Source organism: Aptenodytes patagonicus, chromosome 4 (genome assembly GCF_965638725.1).
Source record: "Aptenodytes patagonicus chromosome 4, bAptPat1.pri.cur, whole genome shotgun sequence".
Lineage (NCBI taxonomy): Eukaryota > Metazoa > Chordata > Aves > Sphenisciformes > Spheniscidae > Aptenodytes > Aptenodytes patagonicus.
In genome coordinates, this window is record NC_134952.1 from 14,852,190 (window position 1) to 14,873,323 (window position 21,134).

The 21,134-nt window shown below is 38.2% G+C and overlaps 1 protein-coding gene across 4 annotated transcripts in view; it reads right to left on the minus strand.

Moving 5' to 3' along the window:
* Window positions 1-21,134, minus strand: part of SLC2A9 (solute carrier family 2 member 9) — a 139,948-nt gene that overhangs the window by 40,832 nt on the left and 77,982 nt on the right. For 3 of the 4 annotated variants that reach the window (XM_076335945.1, XM_076335946.1, XM_076335948.1), the window contains 3 exons: window positions 20,287-20,397; window positions 8,854-8,955; window positions 6,940-7,015 (listed from right to left, as the gene is read on the minus strand). In XM_076335945.1, coding sequence (XP_076192060.1) covers window positions 6,940-7,015; window positions 8,854-8,955; window positions 20,287-20,397 — 289 coding nt within the window. The remainder of the gene's footprint in view (window positions 1-6,939; window positions 7,016-8,853; window positions 8,956-20,286; window positions 20,398-21,134) is intronic. The other variant, XM_076335947.1, reaches the window with a different exon arrangement.

The window sequence follows — 21,134 nt, forward strand, 5'->3', positions numbered from 1 at the left end:
AGGGGTCAATCTCCAGCGACTTTATAACTATCTCCAATCACCCAATGCACACACATGCATATAGATATTTTTCAGTTCACCCAGCAAAATCAAAAATCAAACAGTTTGCACAGCAACTGTTGCAAAGACACAATGGATGAACTGGTAATTCAAGTAAACAGATAAAAATAAGTAGAACCTACACTTTTTACGCTTAAGTCAGATTTTAGTGTGGTTTTCCTGAAAGAGACATAGATTCTGCAAGCACAGTTCAACATGCTTCAGCGTCCACGAAGAGGCAGCCACACAGGTTTAACTGAGAAAGTAGGGATAACTGCTTTTAGCTTCTCCTTTTTCCTTAAATACTATCTAAGACAAGCTTAAAGAAGGAAGACATTTCGCATATACCTAAGCCCATCTATCACAACCCAAATTTCCAAGGAGCTGCACGTTATTTACCCACTCGGTAAAGGCATTCCAAATCAATGCATTTGCTCATGACGCCTAACCCGAACAGCACAAATGTTTTGTGGAGATACTGAAAATGTTCTCTTACTATTTTACTTTGATTTGTTTTCGCTATTGATTTTATATTTTTTTTTTTGCTTTTTGTCTTCTTAGGAGCCAGAACCAATCCCCACAGTTCTTTCTACTTCCTCTTTGCTGAATGACAATTCTTCAGTTGAAATGTATCATATATTTATTTCGGGTCAAATAAGTGACCAAGAAAAACATTTCCATGAAGCTTCTGCCTTTTTCTTGAAGTGAAAACTGTAAAATTATTTACTAACATGTTCCCATAATCAAAAGTAATATTGGAAAACAGTATGTTTCTCTGCAACCGAATACCTTCACTTGTGTATAATTAACCCAATGGGCACAATGAAGCAACTGCCTGGAACAGCATGGCTCCTTAATCTATAAAACAGTAAGCGATTTTTGAAGGGTATTTTTCTTTCAGATCATAGATTTACTATCTTGAACATAAGGGTCCCTTTAATTTTTAGTAAATGCATGAAAGCTTTCTGCTGTTTGTCTTTTGATAAAAATGAAGTACCAAATCACACACATGCCTGAACGTACCTGTTGTTAGCATTACTGTTTCAGTCCCTAGCAATATGCCTGAAAAACATCTGCAAACTGAAAAGCCGAGTTCAGAAAAATGAAACAAATAAAAAAACCCCACAGTTTATAGTAACAGCTGATCCTAGCTGTAAAGGAGCAGATGGGACTCATCCATATGCTATCAGAAAGTGGGAGACCACACAACATCTAAGCTATCAAGAAAGTATCAGATGTTCTAACAGGAGAGAAAATATTGTATTTTTAAAGGCAATTTTATGCTCTAGAAAGTTATAGCAGTATTTTTATAAGCTCAATTCCTCACGTTATTTACTATTTTCAGATGGAATAATTCTTCCAAGTACCAATAGCTCAATGAACGTAAACTGAATTCATTCTAGATGAAGATCTGTATCTGCAGAATCATTACAAACCGTGTGGAATTTATTCTGAAGAATGCTGAAATGCTCTAAATAACTACAGAAGGAATTAAATAAGATACTAAACATTAGTAATACCATGACAATTGTACCTTTTTAACCAACACAAACAAATGACGCTCAGCCTTCTACAAAAGGCTAAAAACATTAAAAATCTGCAACAATAATAGAGTATGCATTAATTTTCTTGACGAAAAACCCTTTCACTGACCAGAAAGGTGGGAAAGATATTCCTAAACTTCAGCCTTGTCTTGTTGAACTACCAGACTGCTGCAAAAGAATACTAGATTATTGAAATTTTCCTGCTAAAGCGGTGTCATAAAATACCACTGAGAAGAAAGCAATAAGAAATAGCCACTCAGTCTGGAAAAATCTGAGGTGATAAGGTAAAAGTCTACAAGATCACAAGAAACTTGAAGAGGGAGGAAGGGGATCAGTTGTTCCACTTCCAATGAAAGACCTAAAGGGCATCACACAAAACAAAACAAAGAATGTCTTCATGCACATGAGAGGTGGTAGACATGTAGCTTTCTTTGCTAAAGGATGCTAAAATTTTGCACAGTTTCAGACATGGAAGACTATTAAAATCTTGGAAACTATGTCTCAGGAAGACCTTAAGCTGAAAAAAAAGTGTACTGGTTCTGGAAAAGTGTCTCGCCTGCTTGCCCTGTTCGTACTTTTCTCTAGACACTCTCTAACAGCCACTGCATTGGAGATGTGTTCAAAAATGTGTTCTTTCCTACTTACTTCCTCTTGCTAAAACTCTAACATTAGTAGGAAATGAAAGAGAAGGTTAATTTTCAGCAGTGACTTTCCCATTAAAAGGAATTATGTTTTTGTGTACCATGACACTCCACTAGCATTGCACACTTCTCTGAGAAAGAACTTAGTTCCTTAGTATATGTATGATACATATATATGCATATGCCATATCTGTCACATATAGGGTATCTTAGTATAACTGTCACAGTATAGTTTTGAACAAAACAAAGCCAATTTTAAATCAGTCAGTAAGTGCTAGTGAGTAGCACTTGCCCTGTCTAGGAAGATCCAGAAATACAGATTTCCCACTGGACTACAGAGTTCTGAAATAAAAAAACAGAAGTACAAACTATTCAATTTTGATCTTTGTATAGTAATTAAGGACTCAAAATCCTTGGTAGCCTGCTCAGCTGTCTGTAAGCAAAGAGCTTTTCCTTATAGTCACTGCATCTTTCTTGTTTCAACATACGCCTTTTGTCTCTGAAGCACTCCCACGACACACCACCAACAGGAGCCTGGCTCTGTCATGGCAACATCCTCCTCATAGGTACTGGGACTGCTCTTAGATGCCCCCAAAGCTGTCTCTTCTCCAGGCTGAAGTCTAGCTCACCCAGCCCCTTCTCACAGGGCTCCTGTCCCTGACTTGGTGACTCTCCAGTGGACTTGCCCCAGCTTATTGATGTCTTTCCTGTACTGGGGAGTGGGGGTAAAACTTGACACAGTAATTGCACTCAAATATTGAAGTTGTGCTTCAATGTGTGTGATACAAAAAGCAGTGGATGTCTCACTTTTTGGTAACACTTTCTTTGTTCAGAAAAAAAATATACACGCTTTCTTCTCATTCATCCATCTTAAAACACGGCTAATAACGGAAGTTGCTTTCATATTCTGAAAGAGAACTGCTCCCAGGTAAGAGAGAGCCAAGTAGTTTAGATCTCCTAAGCCCCACTAAACAGAACAGAAAAGTTTCACTGAAGAGAAATCTGGCCCTACTGAAGTCAGCTAAAATATTGCTATTGAGTTACAGAGGAACCAGAATATGATTCCTCGCAACTTCTTCTCAACAGCTGAAGTTTCAATTAAGAAAATTTTCATAAAAAGCAAAGCAACGTTCAATGCTACTGAAGTATTCCCACTATTGTCAGGTATTAGAAATGTTTGAACATACACAGGAAAGGTGGAGAGGCCAACTAGGTAGCTACTGGTATAGTATTAACGGTTTTTGGCTTTAAAAGCAACGAGCACAATGAAAAACACAAAAGAAGATTTAATTTTAAAGAATTTCTGTAGAAAGCAAGTAAGTAATATCAAACAAAAGCTGTTTGTCTTGCATGTATCTGCAGACACTGTTCCAAAGAGACTGCAAAGTACAATAGAAAATCCTGAATAGCATCGGTAAAAGGAAAGAAGCTAAGTGAAGAAAACCAGAATCCATTCTGAAGAATGGTGAGGTGAAGGAGAAAAGTAGAGGGTTAATCTTAATATGCTGAAAATACAACATGTAAGAACATATTGATCTGCAAGTTCTAAAAATCGGTGGAACATGTTTGGTGAATGGAGTTAAATCCAGTTGGCGGCCGGTCACGAGCGGTGTTCCCCAGGGCTCAGTTTTGGGGCCGGTCTTGTTCAATATTTTTATCGATGATCTGGATGAGGGGATCGAGTGCACCCTCAGTAAGTTTGCAGATGACACCAAGTTGGGCGGGAGTGTTGATCTGCTTGAGGGTAGGAAGGCTCTGCAGAGGGACCTGGACAGGCTGGATCGATGGGCCCAGGCCAACTGTATGAGGTTCAACAAGGCCAAGTGCCGGGTCCTGCATTTCAGCCACAACAACCCCATGCAGTGCTACAGGCTTGGGGAAGAGTGGCTGGAAAGCTGCCTGGCGGAAAAGGACCTGGGGGTGCTGGTTGACAGCCGGCTGAACATGAGCCGGCAGTGTGCCCAGGCGGCCAAGAAGGCCAATGGCATCCTGGCCTGTATCAGAAATAGTGTGGCCAGCAGGAGGAGGGAAGTGATCGTGCCCCTGTACTCGGCACTGGTGAGGCCGCACCTTGAATACTGTGTTCAATTTTGGGCCCCTCACTACAAGAAGGACGTTGAGGTGCTGGAGCGTGTCCAGAGAAGGGCAACGAAGCTGGTGAGGGGTCTGGAGAACAAGTCTTATGAGGAGCAGCAGAGGGAACTGGGGTTGTTTAGCCTGGAGAAAAGGAGGCTCAGGGGAGACCTCATCGCGCTCTACAACTCCCTGAAAGGAGGTTGTAGCGAGGTGGGTGTTGGTCTCTTCTCCTAAGTAACTAGCAATAGGACGAGAGGAAATGGCCTCAAGTTGCGCCAGGGGAGGTTTAGATTGGATGTAAGGAAAAAATCTCTTTACTGAAAGAGTGGTTAAACATTGGCACAGGCTGCCCAGGGAAGTGGTTGAGTCACCATCCCTGGAAGTATTTAAGAGACGTGTAGATGAGGCGCTTAGGGACATGGTTTAGTGGGCATGGTGGTGTTGGGTTGACGGTTGGACTCGATGATCTTAGAGGTCTTTTCCAACCTTAATGATTCTATGATTCTATGTCTGTAATATGGAAAAAAATTACAATTTGTTTCAACAGAGTTTTTTAGATAAAACAAAGGTAGATGTTGCAAGCAGCTGCACTCACTTGAATTGTTTAGCTACTTAAAACACTGGGAGGGAAGTTTTCAAGACATTTCAAGTCAACATTTGACTTTCCTTAGGTATTCAAAATGCAAGAGCAGTTCTATTCCACAGAATTCTTCTTTCAAAAAAAAAAATCCCAGTCTAAGAAACATAGTCTGCAATACTAGGGACTCAGCTGAACCTGAGATTTGTCCTTACGGAAGGACAAAGGGATTGCAAGATTGTTTGCACTATTTGCCTTGCATGAAGAGCTGGAAGTGAGGAAGGAGAACAGTCTCCATAGGCCATCTACAGTCCAACATCAGGTGCATTAATGACGCTAGTCAAGCCTGTTTGACTCCTTCCTTCTTCTGGTCAGCTACCATATGCAAAGGAATAAGCACAGAGATTAGTGATAAACTATTTTCCCAGAAGCAAGGGGAAAAGGAATATTTTGATCTTCTCTCCTTTTTCCTCTAAAGCAGCATAATTTGTCCTCAGCTTTTCCAAAAGAGGATCCACAGAATTACAGCCCTGTAGAGTCACACGGAATATCAGCAACTTACTTTCCCCAAATAAACCACAATCAATTAATTAGATCACTTCAGTGGTGAAGATGTATAAACAGTTGATTAATGTTTAATGTCAAACTCTTTATAAAGAAAAAGAGGCAATAAATGGTGCATGAAAAAACCTGAGAACTCAGGGGAACAGAAGTCTTGCTTTCAGGTTTACAGCAGAACACCTGTGAAAAAACTCCTAAAAAGCAGTAGATTTTTCCCACTTTTGTGGAGAACAGTTTGTAAGAGAATCTTTGAAAATTTAAGCACTGTTTTGACATCTTACTCTGTATGTGTATTGAATTTGGATTAAATTCCTCTTTATCTGTCTGCAAATAATTTTTGTTAACATTTCATTATTTGGTAACTGCAGGATCCGATTCTGATTAAGTACCCGAAGGCTAGAGCAACAATGTTTAGAGAACTACTACACAGGTAAGTATTTGCATATTATGCATATCTATTAAAATGCATTTTCCAAAAACATGATGCAATTAGAATCACAGGATAAATTAGGTTGGAAGGGACTTCTGGAATTCAGCCTGTGGTCAAAGCAGGGCCGGTTGTTCATGAACTTGTCCAGCTGAGTTTTGAATAGCTCCAAGGATGGAGATTTAAAGTCCACTTTGAGCAATGTCTTCCAGTGTTTAACCACTCTCAGTGTAAAATTTTTTCTCTTCTATCCAGTCAGAATTGCCCTTGCTGAGACTTGACTGTTGCTCTGGTCCTTTCATTCTACACTTCTGAGAAAGGTCTGGCTTTATTACTTTTTTATTCCTTAAACATGTTCTTTGTTAAAGCAAATAAAATACAAAAATTACAACCTGGGAATACTGGACTTTATAGAAAGTTGTATCCATCTCTAAGTAATCAAAACTGGGCTGGGGAAATAGATCTGATAAACTCATTACAACCTACAAAACCAGTTACCTGAGGGCATCAGATCTGAAATGTATGCAGTCAGTAAAGAACTGCCAGACAAGCAGCAGCTCCACCATTAGGACATCTACCTTTTCCATCATCTTCCTAAAGAGAGCATGCTCTTGCACAGCACTTCTCTATCTTTGGAAAGGAAAAGAAGAAAGGAACCACACACAACTGTCCCCTTCCTCCACCAGTGTCCAATTTGCATCCTACCGGCATTGAGCTGCTAACACAAGCATTGATAAATAAAACACTCAGCTTCCAGTCTGAGTGTTTTTTATAGATTTACAAAATCATAGCAATCCTACAATAACAGCCAACATTTTAATTTGGTACTGATTGCAATTTAGGCACTCGTTCTCAATTATGCTGACAGCTAAGTGGGAATGCGTGTGTACATGGGTTTTTATCGAGAATATTGCTATCACTTTGTGTTGCTATCATCTTTTACTGTCTTAGAACCCTTGTGGTCATCAGATAAGGGTAAAGTGAAGTTCCCTACAAGGAATTTGTTAACATAGTGCCAGTGCAAAAATACCTGTGCTTTGATGTACAAAGAAACATGAAAAAATATAGACATACCTGGTCCAATGCAGAACGATGCAATGATTGCAAGGATGCAAAATATACTGAGGTAAGGAAGCCAATGCACCGTTTTCTGGGTAGATAAAAGACAATCATGGTAAGTATATTGTACATACCAATATTAAAAAAATCACAGATAATAGTGTTTTCAACGATTCTTTCTCTATTTCAGAATTTAGTATAGGATTACTTTAGAAAATCACAGTATTTCTGTAGAACTTTATTAGATTATTTGTATTAAAGGTCTTGGTCTCTGTGGAATCCCTGTAGAGAAACACTAGAGAAGCTCTTGCACCACAGAAGTCACAACTCTGAAAGTTTACAAGTTCTTGTGCTAAAGTTCAAGCCATCCTGGAAACGAGTTTTTCTTTCCATTGAACAGATTTGGCGCCTCCATCCTCCTCAGGTATTTCAGCCATGTTTAAAAGGAGCAACTATGATGGCCCATAGAGCTTCAAAGTTCCCCAGTTAAAGGCTGGGCTGAAGTCTAGACACGACAGGCTACCTTTCGGTAGGACAGCTGTATCTGAACCTTAGCAAAGCATGTGAAAGTCACAGTCTAGGGATTTTAGCCATAATCTAATTTTGCAGACAAGGAGGGCCATGTGTGCAAACAACAGGTACAAGGAAAAGAGAACAAACTATAAATGGTTCTTTAATGGAATTGTAAATGGAATCATTCTTGAGTTCTCGTCTGAACTCAGATCCAAGGTCTCTAAAGGCACTGAGAGAGAGAAGGTGCAAAAACAGAGTAGATATAAATTCCCCTGAGATCAAGCCTACTTGTACCCTAGGTCCTTTGTTCAAAGCAATACCTAATCTCTCATACTTAACAGATTGAGACACTTCTGAAAGGAACTAAAACTGGAAGGCACTCAAACTTCAGAGATTTACAATAGCTGAAAGTCCTCACGGATCAGACTAGGTTTTAAAAGATTTGGAAGAGAATTTTTTACTGTTTACTTGCAATAACATCTCTCTTCTGGAGAGCTGTCTTCTAGTTGTCGTGACAGGTATGTGAAGTAAAGCTTTATTGTGCTGTACATACAGGTAGGTCAAATAATACTTTGCAATGGTGTGGCATACACCTGCTAGTCAAACTGACTTACTGACTCTCTTCAACCAAGAAACAAGATTTGAAAGTCAAATTAATGGCAAGACACAGGAATCAACAACAGCAGAAAAACAACTTGGTGAAAGACCACCCAAAACCATGCCATTGCAGACTGCCAGTTTTACTTCTCAAAAGCCCTCAGGAACAGAAAGAAACTGGTTTGTTATGAAAATGGAAGCTAAACAAGGAAAAATGACTCAGGGTCAGTATTTAGATTGGTTTAATAATCCTCCTCTGACCATCTGAAATAGCTGGGGAACTGACTGCTAATAACATCTGAGCACTTAAGTGCAGATGTTCTGCAAAGGCCAAGTCTTTATATTTTCAATAAAAATATCAGATATGTAACTTGAAAGAAACAGCAAACATGGAAATTTTTCACTACTGGAAAAAAACATCCAAGCCAAGAATAAGAATGACATATAATGTATGAAAGAAATCTCAAAAAGACTGCATTACAAACAAAGATAAAAACCACAGAATATGGGTAAACTATTTACCCAAGTATGGGTAAAATTGTCTTCATAATAGTTTATGATATGCATGGATCTTTTGAGTTAAGGAGACTGAACGTGACAAAGCCCCTATGGCTTTTTAATGCAAAAGCTGCTATGGCTAACCATAGTAGATTGAAACCAATAGATTTCACAAAGAAACAAAAGAGACCTTCAAATCCTTATGTCAAACTGATTAAAAGGACTGGCTTATGTAGGAATGCCGAGGCAAACAGGTATCGAGCACCTGGTGTTTAAAACGGGCAAAAGAGAGTAAAAATAATGTAGTGACTGTAGTGTTACCTGTAAAGTCAGAGAGACAGTAAGTACTGCGAAGAAGACAACCATCAACCCAAAACCCCCAATGAGAAGAGGCCTGCGTCCGAGCCGTTCAATAACTAAGCCCTGGAAAACAAAAAGTGGCATTTGACTTTCCTGATAAAGCACTGAAGAACTCAGACCATGTAATATGTTCTCCTAGTAAACATGAACACCAAAAATAAAACCATCAGAGTTGATTTTGTACTATTTATCAGGTATGATGTGTTCGTAATTGTGTTCACAATTATGTTTACATAATTCAACCTCTTTGAAAAAACAAGTCAGCATAACATCCTTATTTAAAACCACTGAAAAAAATGGGAAACCATCAAAACCAGTACTTGTTAATAGTTTTATGCCTGGATTTCCTCCTACAGAACAAATATCACCATATTGGTAAGACAAAAGAATGTGCAACTGGTAAATTCAACTTTAATACTGTTAGCGTGGTAGATTTCTAAGTTACTACTACATTAAACTTCTTCCATAACAATTTAATAGTAAAACAAGGACTGTACATTAGCTATATAAAAATGATTAATATGATGATAACTACACAAAGTTTTATTTTTTTCCTTATTTATTGTTTATCTTTTTAGGGGAGAAATAACTCTACATTGGTTGAACTGCTTACAAATTTGCACCAAACTCCTATAATAATGTTCTTAAAATATGTAATTTTTTCAGTGTCAAAAAGTTCAAACACTTTGACTATTTAATTTCAACATCTCTCTGAATTTAAGCTTAAAAGGCTTAAAATCTAAGCTTAAAAACTTTTTAGCATAGATTAAATAATTTTTTATTAATCTAAAATTTATTTTTAATTTCTTTTTTGTCCAAACAGAAAAAAACATTTAGTCATGATCTAGGATAGTTAATGTAATTGGAATAGCCAGATAAAACACATCCACCTGTCAGAAAATTTTGCTCAGACAGGGGATTTTAACACTGATACTTGTGCACTCACGCACATTTTGAATTTATATTAACACCTGAAGATAAATCAATTTCGTTAAAAGCAATCACAAAATTTGAATACTTATCTGCTAGAGCAGAACACAATGAAGAGATTCTTGAAAAGCTGTAACATGGAACTGTCTTGTCTTTGCTAGTCTGACTCATTAAAATAGGCTAATATATATATATTTTAGGTCATAACATCTAATGTACTATTCCTGTTGATAACTACTGTAATTGCTAACTACAGTTGGCTTTCTTATGAGAAAGATAAAACAATTTCATGAAGCCTGAAATGTATCACTTCAAATAACCTGAAGTCAGAATCACACAACTGTTTGCCACATCATTATTTACTGGAGACTGAAATCACCCTTTCACACCTCCCTCGAGCAGAAGATAAAATGAGCAACTAAAATGAAATCTGGAGCGATACCCTTAATTCTGGGAGACGATGCACACCGTTCCACTGTAAGCATCTAGAAGAAACGTGTTAAAGGAAAGTACAAAGTCACCCAGGGAAGAAATGCCTTATGTGGCAAGCGCTTCTCCCACAGCATCAGGGTCACCAGCAGATTTTAGGACAGGCTTCAAAACACGCCGACCCTGCACCCTGCCGAGCTGGACTTCCACACTGGAGACACGCACCGTGATGCTGCAGAACATGGAAAGCAGCTCTGGGGCGAGCTTTAGCATTCTTTATTTCTTTAAATGAGGAAATATACTCATTTTGACAGTTTCCACAGCTTCCGTAATAGAATTTATTTCAAAGTCATGTTTAAAATAGACCCGCACTGATGTTATTAACATTTCACATTGTGCTCACAGGGTCCAAATGTTCCAAAACTGCAACTGCTGCACTGTCAAAACCTCTACAAGATGCCATGTATTTTCCACTATGATTAATGAATCCATCTTGCAAACACACGTGGCCACACATACACTTAACCAAGAGACATTTTTTATGGCTGTGAGGGATGAAAAGTTATCTGATGGGTCCATAAGAAGACGGAGACTTCTGCAATAGATGCTTCACATGTAATTTGATATGAATTACACGTTCAGCAATAGATGCTGCGCATGTAATTTGACATACCAAGGAATTTCCCTTATTTTTTTCAATTCTGGATTGGTGGTTGTGATTAAACAATTTTGGTGTTACACCAGCTGGTGGGGTTTGTATTAAAACGGGGTAAGGGATGAATGTTTCTCTTAGAGCGAAAAAGGTTCATAGACGGCTCTCATACAGAGCAAAACATGGGAAAAAAGTGCTACATGGTTTCTGGTGTTAAAGCTCAAAGAAAAGCAAACCCTACTAAGGGAGGACAGTTTGGACTAGGTCCTCCAAAAAGATGTGTGTATGCACTTGTGCCTAAATGCATTGAGAATAAGTACTCTGGACACTTTGGGGCAAATCTAGGTGGGTTGGTGAGGAAATCCCAGTTTTAACTGAGAGCAGCCAAGTATAGATACAGTTACAGCAGATCTGCGGGCTCCATATCCTTTTTACTGAAAAGAATATTAGTTTCTAATACATTTAAATTCTTTTTTATTCAGAGACAATTCAGGAAGAAATAAAGCAAATCCACGTACAGTCATTCTTTTCCCTGAGCTGATGCCAGGTTTCCCAAGCATTCATCATTGCTATTTATTTAATACAGGAGCAATGAGGAACTTGAATGCTTCAGCTTCTGGGCACTCCCTGCAGTTTCCATCCCAAAGAATTTACAATTACAATTCTTGGTGACATTTCTTGTGATTTATGGAATGGACCAACTTTGTTCACTGGAAAAAATAAGCAGCAATTTTGTCCTTATTCACAGAGATGCTATGATGTACCAGAATTGCTGGGAATCGTATAATCACTTCCAAAGTTGATATGAAGTTAAGTACACTGACAACACTAATAAATCTAGGAAATAGAGACTCAAAAGGCTTCTCAATTAGACATGATTAACTTGCACAGTTATGGGGAGAGAAATGCCTATTTCCATTTTAAAGCTAAGGACACCCCTAATTTGTTCAAATGCGTGACCTGCCTCTTGTATCACCAGTTCCAACCCAACAAAACACATCTGCTTGTGGCACAGATTCAAACAAGGCCCACCAGTCTCTGCTGAAATGGGGTACTACACAGAACCAAGCTCATGAAAAGCCAAGCGCAACAATCAAAACCATGCTCCCTACCTGGTTATAAATTACAAAGCTGTGGTCTCGTGAAAGGCAGCATGTGTGTTTGGAAACACATGGGTCTGTGGCTTTGCTGGTCAGGAGGCAATGCAGAAGCATCCCAGGACCCATTGGCAGATCAAAGTTGTTCAACTGGGAGCCAATCCACAACAGAAAAGCCTCTCAGGAGGCACCATCTTTCATCAAGGCCAAAAAGGTTTTTTGAATCGTTTACGAGCACGGACACTTCAACAGCCAATCCATCAAGCTGTTTAGGTCTGCAGTATTTCTAACTAAAATTTGATTTATTTTTGAGGATTTCTTAATAAAACCTATCACAATACATCAGTACCTCAAATTTCTCTGCTGAACTGTTTGTTCCCCTTTTCTTGATGGGAAAAAAAAAAAGCTCAGATAAACTCTTAAGTTTCAGCAAATACTTGAAAAGAAAGGTCTAACGTCTTCTATAAGAGCGAGTTTGCCTGGTGAAAAAAATGCTGGTTTTGAGTTTATAAACAGACAACAACTTCATTTTTAGTTATGATTATACAAATCCAAAACTTGTTAACTTGCAAACCCCATTAAGACACTTATGACTCATAAGAAGTGGAAGATGATTCACTGGTTTTCCAGTATTTATAGTTATGAATTCTCCACTGCTATGTGCTGGTAACTGTTACCTACTGAAGACCTATAACAAGTCAAAATATACTATATGGTAGAGTAAATGAAATAACAAGAAATTCAGTATATGCTCAAGTACAGTCAAAAAAGATTCTTACAACTGCTTTGTGATAGCACACTGAGTTATTTGCCAAATTGTGTAGGCTGATAGTTGTTTATGTGTGATCATAAACATGCATTTGTAGAAGCCTATACCCAGTCATGGCAATTAACACAGCTGAAATTACTGAAAATGTGTAAAAAAAATTTGCAACCAAAATTCTCTCAACACAAATGTTTGGTGATAATAAGGCAACTGATATGCAAACTAAGTTAACAGTTCACACAACTTACTTTTGTCTGGAAGGAAACACTTGTGAATAAAGTTAAAAAAGCAAATGTCAATCTTTTCACTTGAGTCAGCTGCAGATACTGGGGCTGACATAATGAAAGCAGAGCACATTAAAAAAGATCAGACAAGCTTCTCTGGATAAAATGAATGTGTAAGCGAGTTCTACAGCCCAAATGGGAGGTCACCGAGTACTATTCCCTACTTATTTCCTGGCCCTAAATTATACTAAGAAAACCCTATTAGATTTTCTTGATGTCTCAGCTCTGTAAAGAAGTTTGATCTATATGCTAACATCAAGAGTAGCCACATCTTTTTTCTCTCATGTATTTTGGATATAGGACTGAGTAAGACTGTACGTCTAGATTCAGACTTAATGTGACAAGCTAACTCTGTGTTATTTCCATTTGAGATAGCAGGATTAAAATGGATAATCACATTTATATCACTGTCAGGTCTATTCATGACACAATGTGTAGTATTTTGCATCCAGGAAAAGGAGAGAAACAGAAGACTGAGGGTTACAAATTGTTTTTTGATTCACATTTTAATGTATAACCATTTACCTACTGTATGAGTTATATAGTTGTAAAACAAAGAAACAGGTTATTTTATTTAACTACCCAAATTGGAATTTAGAGGCCTAGCACCAAGTTTGACCATCAAAGCACAAGCCTTAAATAAATCTGTGCCTACCCTGGCTCTCACATCAGTTTGTCTGTATCTGTGTTAATGCCGTGACAGGATAAGATCCCACACATCACCTATAGTTACCAGGCTAGGGATTAGTATCAGCAACAGGTGGAATTGATTGCTAAGTTTCTAAGCTCAGTCTGAACTATTTTGCAGTAGAGCATCCTTAATCAGCTTCACTTGGCAGTGAAATTTTCCATTCACAAAAGAGAGTCTCCATACTCAATGCCTGCTGGACCAGCATGACCAAGACATAGTCCATGCAGGGATTTGCTCTAGCTGGCCGCTTTCACCTCAGCAGTGCCTAGGAACAGCCCTTAGGGCAGCACAAAAAAAACCCATTACCTTGTTCCTGTTGTGTCCTTGCAGTAAATTCTAGATATTTTTGAAGCAAAGCTCCTTCTGTTAATGATTTATTTGTTAAAGGCACTAAGTTTTGTCTTGTGTCAGGTTCATGTTATAAAAGCTAGACTAGATCTTGTCCTTGATCTATGACAGATTACCATGGTTGGTGCTTTATTTTCTAATGATGGTATTATTAGTAATGATGGTACATTATTTCTAATGACGGTATTATGATGCAGATCATCTTGAATAGACTGGGAAAAAAACTACTCAAAACCAATTTTTTTTTTAAATACTCAAAAGCAGGGGATACATCTTTAAAACTTTCAATTTCTGAATATATCCTGCAGAAGGATTTGTACTACATAAATACAGTCTCTAACCCACTATATCTTGGGTCTTAGGAGTATTGTTGTAAGGTAGATCTTCATAAGGAGACTACTTCTCCCGGAAGGCACTACATGGTTATTTCAACACTTGTAATCTTTGTCCATCCAAGAGCCCAAGTGTAATAAAATGATTAAGAAGGAATAATGTCTTTATCTAAAAACGATCCCATTGACCACGTGTGGATTAAGGTAGAACGCATTAACACAGTCACATTCTGCAATTTACCCTGCAGTGAAAATGTGCCCACATGCACTCCGACTGTTGACAAATACCATGGTCTGGGAAGCTGCTTGGTCAGTATCTCTTTTTTGTACTGCTGATTCTTTCTGATTACATTTTGCCCAATACAGTGACATAAATCTGACTATTTTTCCACTCACAAATTTGCTCCATAAAGATTGCACACATTTACATTTGAGATCTGAAATGAGGATTAATTTGTGACTAGGGAGTAATTACTGACTCCCTGAATCTAAAAGAATTCAGTATCTTATATTCCAAATGAATCACCGAGTATTTTTTTGGATTTCACTTACTAGACTACTTAGCAGTGCTTTTGTAGGACTGAGCAAAGCTTATGTAAATTATCTAAAAATTCATGCAATTGAAATTTTATATTGGCCAAACAAATTAGTGTGGTAGGCAATTTTGGAAGCCAACTGTTTGCTCATGTAGGCAACTATTTATGGCTTCTTAAAATTATAGATGAGCTGCATAAATATTTCTCTTGGACAAAATTAACAGTCTTCGGTGCCAGGTAACTTCTTCCCCCCAAAACAGGCAGTAGCATATTGACTAAAGACTATTTTTTCACCTCACAATTTATTAGTTAAAATGAGGCTTTCATAATGATGATTACTGAAAATCCCAGAAATCTTGGTGAGTTGATGGCAATGTCTGAAAGCCCTGGATCTGGGCAGACGGAACACCTATCTTCTGTTATGCAGGGAGAAGGAAGACAGGGTCTGGCTTTCATCCCCTCCAAAACACTAGGATGAATTATTAACCGATCAAACAGTCTGACAGCAGCTAGAGGAGAGCAAGGTGATAAGAACAGTCAAAACAGATTTGCTCAGTGCAGATTAGTGTGACTTCTTTCACTGTTGGGGAGGAAGCTGAGTTGATAGAAAGAAAATGACAAACATGATAGATTTTGACTTCAGTAAGCCTTTTGACACAGTTCCACATGACATTTTCTATTTGTGCATATGATTTTTTCCTTTCCAAAGTGCAGTATTGGGTACCTTTCCTTGCTGAACTTCAACTTACTGATTTCAGGCCACATGTCTGATTTCTTATGATCTTCCACAGTTCTTGCAAATACTTTTTGAGTTTCTCCCTTTGGAGAGTTTGGATGACACAGTCGATTATAAAAGGCTCTGTTACCTCTCCCATATTATTAATGGATATTTTTATGATTAATTAACCCAGGGCAAACCACCACAGAATATCACTTGATATTTCTTCATATGACAGTGAAGTGTGATTACTACTCTCTCAGAATAGCTTTGCAGTTAGCTGAGCATCCACACTGTTATAATTTCATCCAGCCCACACCTACTGGACCTTATATTCTCTAATCTCAATATGAGGGACTTTTTCATACAATATGTAGTTAAACCACGAAATCCACTGCTTTAGGATTCTGTGGGTTCTAAAAACATACGAAAGTTGAAAAGTAACTAGACAAATTCAAAGAAAAAATTCTATCAAGGCTGTTGAAGACCAAGATATTACCTTCTAATTCTGGTACTCCTTGAGCAACAGCTTGTCAGGATGAGAGGAGCAAAAGGGGAAAATGCCATGTTTGCCCCATTCTTGCACTCTTCTCTACTTACAGCCTATTGGGGATTCTGGGTAGGTGAAGGTTGATTCTGACCTAGTGCGAACAATGTCACATGGGACTGCATTAAAAGTCTTACTGAAAATCAGATTATACCAAAACTTGCTAAGAACCCTTGAGCTGGAAGTATTTGTCACCCCATTTTTTCCACTTGCTATGACTGGCTGTCACTGCAATGTATTTCTTCCTGTTCTGACCCCAGCAGAGCCACAGTGTTTCAATGGAGATATCCTGCATTACCCTTTGGATACCATGGAGGAAATGTGTTAGTGATGAGGACACTTACTGAAGTGTCTGGAGTACCCTTGTTTTAAGATGTACCATGCCCTAAGCGGGGAATCCCTTCTTGTATGTTAAGATCTATTAACATTAAAAGAAACACAGAACAAGTCTAAGAGCCCTTTCTCATGACATCCCAAAGCAGAATAACATCATCTCACCTAAGAAAGCTGGCTTCCTTGACTTCTGTGTGATACTGCAAAGGACTTCCTATATTCTTTTGTGGTCTACTACTGAATTATATTTTAACTCATTCCAGGCTTCGCACGGCTTGTCTCTGTCACAGGCTTTGGAAAGCACATTAGTAACATCTTGATGCATCACCTTATGGGAAATGCTTAAGGCATAATCTTCTCAATATAGTCATAGCTAGCCTCTTTCTGTGAACATTATATAAAGACCAAATGTGGTGCCACAGATGGCAAAATTGGACGCGGGATGCTTAATTTGAATAACATTCCCTTTTGTTCTATGCTGGTTTCATGGAGGGGGGGAGGAATTTTTTCACGTTTACTTCTGTCTCCCTTTCCATTCAGCCTGTTGCCTTTTCAAAGAAAGGCACTGGCAAATTGTTCTTTCTGTCCACTAAGAGTAAGACAACAGCTAAATTAAATTAACCTCAATTACTAAAAATTACAAAAAAGCCACAGTAACCAATCTTACTAAAGAATAACTAAGTTTGTAGAGTCCCCTTACTGTAGAATTTAAAGAACAGACTTGTAATCAACACATATTTGCCAGGGAATTATTTAGGTATATTCCATCCTGCTTCAAAGCACGGCATCAGGTTAGATAACTTACTGCTGCAACACGTCTATGAGTAGGAAATCTATTCAGTATTTCATTCCAGAGGGTACCAAACTTCTTCAGAAGCAAACTGAAATTAATGGGCACTCATTAAAAAGTAGCTTGTCTAGCCAGTCCTCTAAACTGAATCTGTGTTCAGGACAATGGGTGGAGGAGTCTACAACTAACCGAAAAACACAGAAAGTTTATATTGTCTCCCCAGAGAGAAGCCAGGGCACCAAGTACGCAATGCTACAACACAGGTATTTCATGAAGTGAACTAGGAAGTGATGGTGTAAGCAGGAGTTGCAGCCAAATTATATAAACGTCAGGAAAATGATGATGCACGTTTCATTTTTCAATGTCTTGTTTATGCAGCTTTTGCTTGAGAGGAAGAGGGATGGAGCTGTAGGCAAAGCATGCTACTAGCAGGCATATCACGTGATCTGAGGCAACACAGAGCTATAAAAAGAATGGGATGTTGTTTGCCTTTCCTCAAGGACCACATCAACATTATTACTATTATGCGGCTTCTCCCAGGAGACATGTTAAAGGGAGACTTCCAGTTTGAATGATATTTTATCTCCTAAATATTATTTTGCTTCTTTGTGAAATATATCTATTTCAATCTTTTCCTTTAGCATTCGTATGGGGCTCATCAATGGATGAACCCCAAGTATTCTAACTGAGGAAGAGAGTCTCATGACCACCTAACATATGCATAATGATTGGAGATGGTACATGATTTCATTATGGACCTCTCCAATGGCTATTTCATTTACAAGAACAAAAACTCTACTTCTGTTACTGATAGGAGTACCTACTGAAATCCTGGAATTTATTGTTAGTAAAATCTGGTTTCTGCTAGCAAGCACAATATATGAAAACAGACCAGGAAAATTAAGCTCTCCCCTTGCTTTCTCCTGCTTCTTCTTCCCTTCTTCCCTCTGAGTAGTATATAAACATATGCACCTGACTTAACATTAAATGCTGTCAAATAGATTCAAAAAGAGGTAAAAAGAGCAGCTGAGAGGTTGGGAGTGGGAGGAAATTCCCCATCCTTAGTTCTAGGCATGAAAAAAATTTAGAGGAAGTTACTTGTAGAAATGAGAAGCTGCAAACCCTTCAATTGAAAAACTAAATTCATGTTGTTGTTCCTTTAAACAGCAACAATGAAACATTTATGAAGATTACTGAAATAAAATTAAGGCTACAAAGCAGCATTTCTCTTGAACTGAAAGGGCAAATTTGAAGGGAGTGGAGATATCAATACATCAGCATTTCCAGAGGCACAGCAAGTAGCTTAAACAGAAAAAGCATTAAAAACACTCCTCTTGGGCATAAAAAAAGCTACCACACATACCAGGAACTAAAGCAGACACATCCACCTCATTATGTATGAACAGCATGCTCTGAATAAGCCCCACAAACCGATAGCACAGAAGGAACTGAAAAGGTGACAGACCCTATTCACAGAATGGCTTTAATATCATGGAATCATCTCAATGTAATTTTCATTTGTTTCCACAAAAAAGAGGTGTATTCTTCACTTAAATCACTGGCAGAATTATTATTATTTTTACATATATCTTAAACAAAGAAGCATTTCTGCAGTATCACGAAGAAGAAATTGTAAGAGGTAGGGATTTCCATACTTCACTATTTCCACCTATTAAAAAGAATGTCCCTTTAATTAAAGAAAAAAAAAAAAAAAGATGGTTTACCCAAAAATAGATTTGTGGAAATTTACAAAGATCAGAAGAAGGTCTTTGTGACCTTTGAAGAGTCCTTATGTCCTAGACTATAAGAAAATATACTTGATAGCTGGATTTAGTTTAACATTTTATAGGTCATAAGCAGTTGCTCTGCCACTGGAAAGGATTTTTTTGCCAAAACCATTCTTCTGACATTTAAAAATGCTTGTCTGGTGTGTCCACTATTGTGCAAACACAGTTGGTATAGAATATAAGAAGGAAAAATTCTAACAAAGAAAGAAAAGAGTGTTTACTTGTTTGCAACTTTCCATTCCAAAGACCTCTCCCATTGTTTCTTATTTATTGCAGTGCAAACGGAAATGTATTTCCTTTAGCAATTAATGGTGTATTCACATACAAAAACTTTCAGGTTTAGTTTGCTCATTTAGTGTATTTTTTTTTCCTAGTCAAGTTTTCCATTTTGAAATAGGAAAGAAAAAAATGTGCATGGATAATTTTTTCTATTAACATCCTCCTCTACATTCAGTGCACAGCAAAGGTACATGACCTACTCAGGAGCCCACGTGTTATGAAAGGATGCCCGCTTGCCCTCAGTGAATGAGATAGCAGAATTTAACACAACATGGGACAACCTTGTTCTAGTGTGCTGGCTTACTTTTCCAACAAGCTGGGTTACAAACATTTACTCCCATATTTTTAAATGGCTGAAGAATTTTCCTCACTGTTCGTAAGCTGCTATACAAAAGGTGTTATTAAAACATGCCCAGTAAGACACATGGCTGTTTCTGGGATCCACACTGAACACACCTAGCTGTACTATGCTTGAGCCTTCTCCAGCAACACTGCCTGCTTCCCAGCAGGCACACAAGAAGACTCTGAGATGTGAATAAACTGCTACCAGGTGAAAGAATTTATGAGTTATCACTTAATATACTTCAGGTCTTGCTGTTCCTGCCTTCTTCCTCTTCACTCATAAAAAGTACCTCAGGATAAATGAACTTTTTTTGCTACTTTTATGCAACTAAAACTAGAGAGCATCTTCTTAAAAAAAAATCCCAAGCCACAAAACTGGGCTTAGGATTAAACCTAGAAACAGTATTTTCAATTGCTTAATCAACCATTACACTTAATCCTCAACATACTATTGTGTTTATATTTTAACCTGTATAAGGAAATAAGTAGTTTAAATATCAAGCATGTTAATGGATTTTTATGACCATACTTACAGAAAAAACAGCAGCCATAGTCTCAACAGCACCAGTACTTAGAGTAACATAGGGGATTGTTTCATGATTGATCCCAGCTTCACTAAAGATGTTGTTTGTGTAGTACCAGATCTGTATCAGAGAGAAGAAAATGAGTTATTAATCATTATGGCTTGAACTACAACATACCGGTATTCAGTTCAAGCATCTGACCTGCTAACGGCCAGACTTGTTAAAACACTGAGCACTCCTGAATGACCGAGGGCTGGGCAGGACAGCAAATGAAGAGAAGGTGCAAATTTCAGGTGGATTAGTCACAACACTGCTGTACTTCTGCTTGCAGACCCAGGCAGAATTACAAGCAGCTTTAACTCAGTTTAGCTTAATTCACTTTAGGAGTAAATCAAAGAAACTCACTTTAAGCTTGAACAAGAGGATACAAATAGGTTTTGTGTGGCTGAGCCGCACTGCTTAAAAAGCAGGTTTGGGTGGCTTTATAGAATACTTCAATGGCATGTAACAACAGAGGAGAGAACAGGAAAGAGATGCTGAGCGGCATGGCAGAAACTGCTCCTTTTCGGACAGAAGGTGTGAGATTTATCTCACACTAACCTCACTGCAGCGTGGACATCTGCAGTCAAGCCATCGCCCTAATCTCTCTTTATTATCAACAGGAAGAAAAGACACTTTTAGAGTGAGAGTTGCTTGGTGAAAAGTAAAAAGCCGCTTTTAGGTTGAAATGATTCATAGGCTAGAAGGAGCTGTCACTAATGGACAGAAACACAGGGAGCATAGCGTTACTAGCTTAGAGAAGTCATTCATGTTTGGTCAGTGAAACCACATCCAGTGGTGACAATATCCAGACAGAG